The sequence below is a fragment of the Mizuhopecten yessoensis genome, unplaced genomic scaffold (genome assembly GCF_002113885.1).
Source record: "Mizuhopecten yessoensis strain PY_sf001 unplaced genomic scaffold, ASM211388v2 scaffold1391, whole genome shotgun sequence".
NCBI classification, from domain to species: Eukaryota; Metazoa; Mollusca; class Bivalvia; order Pectinida; family Pectinidae; genus Mizuhopecten; species Mizuhopecten yessoensis.
Genome location: NW_018404023.1, coordinates 465,168 through 470,908, shown reverse-complemented (window position 1 = coordinate 470,908; position 5,741 = coordinate 465,168). Strand labels below are relative to the sequence as shown.

Below are 5,741 nucleotides of genomic sequence, written 5' to 3'. Positions count from 1 at the left end.
AAAGAAATTGATTTATGAATTTATTTGTGTTACTTTTTTTTGTATACAGGTTAACGCAAATATTAACTCATTCACCCCTGAAGACACATTTGAACTCTTCCAATTCAAATGTTGGAATAGTTCATCATGAAATTTCAGGGGTAAATGAGTTAAGCTAACTAATTGGATGTGTTCGCTGTGATGAAAAGAACACTTCTTTGTTAAAATTTGAGAGATGGAATATTAACAGAGATGACATACAATTTGAGAGATGGAAGATTAACACAGAGATGACATACAATTTGAGAGATGGATGCACTTTGGCAACACCATATACCCCGTATTTTCAAGTGGAGAAACAAAAAACAACACCATTGATTTTATTTCACTTCGTTTAATTCAAAAATCTGAATTACAACACTGAAGTTTTTGTATCGGCCAGATAACTTCAAATTGTCATTTTCATCAACTTTTTCTTCATTACTTTAACCCTGTTATACATTTTGGTCACATTGCTTCAAATTCAGAACAAACATGAAATTGATGTGTACTACACATTTAAGTTTATTTTCTAAAAAGACTATTTCAAAACACAGATCAGATGGATATTCCGTCTTTTCGTATTGCAGAGTTATCTTCTCTTGTGAGCAGGTATTGATTGTTACGTCATTGGTTTGTGAGAGTAACGTCATCAGTTTTTGAGAAACAACGTAATTTTCTTACACAAACCAATGATGTAACAATCAACACCTGCTCACAAGAGAAGATAACTGCAATACGCAAAGACGGAATACTATTTAATACATGACTAGCCAGGGTTTTTACAAACAAAAGAAACCAACTTTTGCTTTTAACTTTAAATTCTTCAGAAGATTATAAATAAAACATAAGTAAAATAGTTCTTTGTTCATATTGTTTCTAAAATCAGTATATAAGAGTAGTAGAATGTGCTGTTTTCTCTATGGTAAATGATTATTACACACTTCTTTCTGCTTTGGATAAAGCCTCTACGTTTTCGTGTATAGAACTGAATCACACACAGATAAATCCCTGTCTTCCAGTCAATGGAGTTCAAATCTGTACAGTTTATTGATTTGTTTTTCGCAATAACTTTTTTAGTACAGATCTACTTGTCTCGCACTTCTCGGAGATAAAACTAAAACATTTACAAATACACCCATCACACGCCTCCTCCCTCAGGAGGAGGGGGAGGAAGTGGGGGAAATTCTCTAGCACTATTCATCACAGTGTCTGTCCCGACCCTCTGGCCAGTAGGAGTGGCGGTCAACGCTGAATTGACCGCTATGTTATTGGAGGGTAAAGTGGACATCACAGAGGAAGTCGAGGCTGAACCATGGGAAGTTTGGGGAGTACCCCCTTGAGGAATTCCAACAGGGGGATTTCCCAAATCCTTGCTGGGCCTTGCCTGGGTAGGTGGGGTCCCATTTATGTTTGTGTTGGACGCAGACCATGGTGGTGGCGGCGTCTGGCCGATATCTGTAGAGGGCATTGACCGAACTGGTGTAGTCATACCAGCTTCCATAGTGGGCCGTGTGGGCATGCTCATGGCAGGTCTAGAGAGTCTCATGCCCATTCCTGGAGAGGAACCAGGTCTGACAGGGGCTGGTGAAGAGGCTGGAGATGACCCTGGTGATCTGTGACCTCCTGACCCTGGAGACATTCCCATCCTGACCCGACCAGCTGGGGTGCTACCAGGGCTCCGTCCCTGACGTCTGGCCTGCTTCTCGGCAGCGTTTTGTATGCGCTGCATCATCATGTCTTGTAAGACCTTGTCCATACGGGCAACCTTTTTTTGAGACTTTGGCGTTTTGACACCTGTTCAAAATAACGAATGCTCAAATGATATTTACAGGAAAAGTTATTCTCTATAAAGAACAAGACAATGCGCAAATGTCACCAAACTTACTTCCCTAAATTTAATAGTTGATATTGTAAAATTCAACATCGGTCTACTACTCCGACGCATCTCAAAAATTATTCGTGTAACTACTGGTCCTCAATTTTGAACCCATTACAAACATTTACAAAGTAGCAACTTTTGGTTTCAATACAGAATTTTTATAAAACACTGCAATGTATGTTTTGAGGAGAAGCGATTGAATATATTGTATGGCGGGTTATTTAAGCAGGCTTTTATTAAAAGTTTACGATTTTGACCAAACAATTAGAAAATTAAATCTACACCGATTATGATTTTGCAATCTAAACATGGAAAGGAACAAAACGTTCGCGTTGTTTTAGCACAAAGGGCAGGAAGCTCGGCATATAAAGTGTCCATACAAGTGTGATACAATCTATTTTCAAACATCTTGCATTACTCTTTCATTTAATCGTCCTGAAGAAGCCCACTGTTAGGCCGAAACCGGTAGACGTATCCTAATAAAGAAAATTCAACTGATCCCGAGCTTTTTGCGATTGACACCTATTCTTAGTTTCCCCATTTCTTCAATCGCCCTAACTGCATACTGGTTGGTATCCAGGCAAGGGATATACGGAACCAACCGAACCTGAACTAAAGTAACGGCATTGGCTCTACTCCTGGATCAATGTTGTATTACTCTTGATGTATACAAATCGTTACAACCATATACTCGCAATTTCCTGATGACGTTACAGTTAGGATGTTTTTTGTCTCGGCTAATTTTTTACACTTGTCATATCACACTCCAGATCATATTTTTGTGATCGTGTTATAGATACAAATTTTAGTCACAAACCTGGCGTTCTCCTCGGAGTCACTTTTGTAGCAGTGTCAAATTCATCTTCGTCAAAATCGAACTCGGTTGGTTGTTGTGGCCTTCAAGAAACAGAATACATAAAATGTGAATTGCAGAGAATACAGAAACAAGTCAGAGCCCGCTGAGAAGCTGATTCAGTTAACCCTTTCTCCACTGTAGGCTGTAATGGAGTCATCCAGATCAATGTATGGTAGAGTCTACTAAAGTTACCTAGAGGTGAAAGGGTTAAGTAAGATCCATTCAGTCAAAATTGCTCCAGCTGTGCTGGCCAGAGACAAACAATGGAAGCTGAGCTATAGCCATTCGAGACAGGTCAGGTAAGCTAATAAACTAGTACTTGCATTAATGAAGAAAAGAGAAAATATATATATTAAAATAGAAGAAAATGTAGATGAGATTGAATATTGTGGTCACAAAATTTGATTTATGAGAAAACATTTTGATTTTGGAAGAAGGAAAAGGCTTCAAGACTGGTTAACTATTAAACATCAAATCAGCAGCAAATAAGGGGCACATTATATATTAATATATTTTGCTTTTAGTAAAACACAATTTATTCCTCGCTAGTTGAATATCTGGTCAGGCTAATATTATGACTTTATAACTTATACATAGGCATGTTCATAGCTCCTTACTTTGGCTCCTCTTCTGCCTCCTCCGGTTCCACCTCCACACTAGGATCCTGGGTGGCGTCCATGTCCTCCTCCTCTGCCCCCTTCGGTGGGCGTCGACCAGGACATTTCCAACTCAATTCAAGAACTTTTTCCTTTTCAATTTTCTCAAACAATTTAAGAATATCTTCAGGTTTAGGTTCCCATATACCCTTTCCGGACTCTGAAGGGTCATATTTCTCATCATCACTACCTTCAACACACCAAGTCTTTTTTTCCGTCTCAGATCCTCCACCAATCAGTCCCATGATTAGTCTAGATCTTCAGCGGATGTCTAGATTATGTAGATATGCTTTACATACTGTGCCTCGGTCTCAAATCTATGAAAACAAAACAATGAATATGTCATCAAATCACTGTTATACATGCAGCACTTTTCATTTTGAGTTTTGAAAATGGCTCTCTCTTATTTTTTTCATTTTCAAGTAAATTCCTTACCTTTGAAAGGGAGCGTTCAGAGGCATGTGATTTTGTACATATTTTGTTTTCAAATATACAAACAACTGTTTTAACCTCTCCGTCTCACTTACTATCCTAAATACAAATGGATAGTCCTGATAGTTCATCACGGTATAACCACAAATTAAAAAGAAAAAGACACGTACAGTTCCTCTGTTGCAACAACTTTAAAAATATGCGCAATTTAGTTTTATCATCTGACATTTTTTTAGATAAAACCTGTTGAAAATCTCTCAAAGAACATAAACAGTTTGAAGATACAAAATAATATATTTAAGCAATGAAGGTTTTAGCAAATGTTGTTATAGTCCTATAACACACATTGCTATTGATGACAAACTAAATAAAGCACTGTAGCAATATAGGGCTTTATATGTAAGTTTGTCAACATTAGAAATGTGTGGTACAGGAACATAACGATATTTGCTAAAATGTAAATCATTTATATTTACATAATTTTTTTTTACAAATGTGCATGTTGTTATATTCTCATAACATCATTTGCCATCTCAATACATTGCAATGGAAGGATGCAGAGCAAATGTGGAATATACAATTTTGACGTGTGAAAACACAAAATGCATAACCTGTGCATACTTGAATTGCAAGAATTTGATTTACAGGAAATGTACTCAGTATTCGACTTTGTGGACATCTGCTTACTTGTAATAGACATTTTTTTGGGAAAATATATATAGGGTATTAATATTCAATAATTGACAATTTTCAATGCAGAAATCTTTCCTATGTTACTTCACGGACTTAGATAATGTAATTCTGTGGTTACATTATGGATCTGTCTTCACTTTATCAGAAGGATATTATATTTTGTCATAACAGAACTTAAAATGTCCCCTTAGTTGTCGTTAAACAAAACAGAATAGTTATTTATAACCATAAGCCAAATGGCATAAAATGTATTGACAAGAAAATTACCAGTGTGCTGACTAGTGTGACAGTTTGCATTGGAGTTATAAAGCAAACTAGATAAGCATATATATATATTGTTCAGCATATAATTATCCTAAACAGAATGAGCACTACTTTATCATGTAATACTATATATATACTAGTTAGCTGTAATATTTTACACGTTTGATTGATGGACGTGATCTAGGTCACATGTATGTTAATCTCTGTATATATTTCATTGGGATATATATCCAGATTTAACCAGAAAAGAACCCCTTTCATATGGGAAGATGAAGGTGTAAATTGAGACAATTTGACAAATTTATGATTGGCTTTTTAAAAAAATTGAATGGAGGATTCAAAAAGGCAGATATAAAACAGATGATGGCCCTACTCAGAGACGTATACATGCAATATAAACGTATCTGCACTACTGTAGCTGATGTAAACAAAACATTCCGCCAAAATTGGCAAAAAGAAAGTAGCGCATTACTATACACATAACATGTTTTCAGTCATTTTAACGCATTTATCAATATTTTGTGTACACACAGCATACCTTTTATATTCCTTTACTTAAAATGCGACATCATATTATTTTGTAAGAAATATATGTAGCTGATTAACTCCGACAACGCTATGCCTATTTCTTGGTGGTTAATGTTTCCCGCACATTGACGTGGTCGTTTCAGCGCTTAAGCTTTTCAGTGATAAGATGTTTAAGGGGAGATTTGATTGGTCCATTCTACCGGAAGAGTGGGAAGTTCAAAACAACAGTGAATGGTGTTTTGTTGCAGGCAGACGTATCACACAACGAAGATTTTTTTCTGACAAGGTTAAAGGTATTGCATACTTTTTTATTCGATACACAACATTTCTGGACATGTCCTGAACCATATTCACAATCAGCTGGCTGATTATGGTGTTCGCTATTGTGAATCTGGAAAAGAGAGACATGGGG

At 36.5% G+C, this 5,741-nt stretch overlaps 2 protein-coding genes across 3 annotated transcripts in view; one reads left to right on the top strand and one right to left on the bottom strand.

Annotated features, from left to right (window-relative positions):
* Positions 1-703: 703 nt before the first annotated feature.
* Positions 704-5,466, bottom strand: LOC110461145 (PAXIP1-associated glutamate-rich protein 1-like). 2 transcript variants are annotated; one of them, XM_021514487.1, is made up of 5 exons: positions 5,340-5,466; positions 3,374-3,729; positions 2,718-2,797; positions 1,462-1,815; positions 704-1,404 (listed from the first exon to the last, which is right to left on the bottom strand). In XM_021514487.1, exons 2-5 carry the CDS (start codon positions 3,655-3,657, stop codon positions 1,160-1,162), a joined length of 963 nt encoding a protein of 320 aa, XP_021370162.1. In that variant the 5' UTR covers positions 3,658-3,729; positions 5,340-5,466; the 3' UTR covers positions 704-1,159. The 2 variants fall into 2 exon arrangements, with proteins under 2 accessions (XP_021370162.1, XP_021370154.1); XM_021514479.1 differs by having other exon boundaries at positions 704-1,815.
* Positions 5,467-5,537: 71 nt separating this feature from the next.
* The window catches only part of LOC110461308 (kinesin-like protein KIF22-B), a 20,156-nt gene continuing 19,952 nt past the window's right edge, over positions 5,538-5,741 (top strand). Inside the window, exon 1 of the mRNA XM_021514735.1 lies at positions 5,538-5,622. The gene's annotated coding sequence lies outside the window, so the exon portion shown is untranslated. The remainder of the gene's footprint in view (positions 5,623-5,741) is intronic.

What these genes read in the sequence shown, in the direction of transcription:
- LOC110461145 (XM_021514479.1), bottom strand. Translation starts at nt 3,657, where the DNA reads ATGGGACTGATTGGTGGAGGATCTGAGACGGAAAAAAAGACTTGGTGT. An exon ending in GAGGCAGAAGAGGAGCCAAA is followed by an intron (nt 2,798 to 3,373) that starts GTAAGGAGCTAT and finishes TGTTTCTTGAAG; the next exon opens with GCCACAACAACCAACCGAGT. An exon ending in GACTCCGAGGAGAACGCCAG is followed by an intron (nt 1,816 to 2,717) that starts GTTTGTGACTAA and finishes TATTTTGAACAG; the next exon opens with GTGTCAAAACGCCAAAGTCT.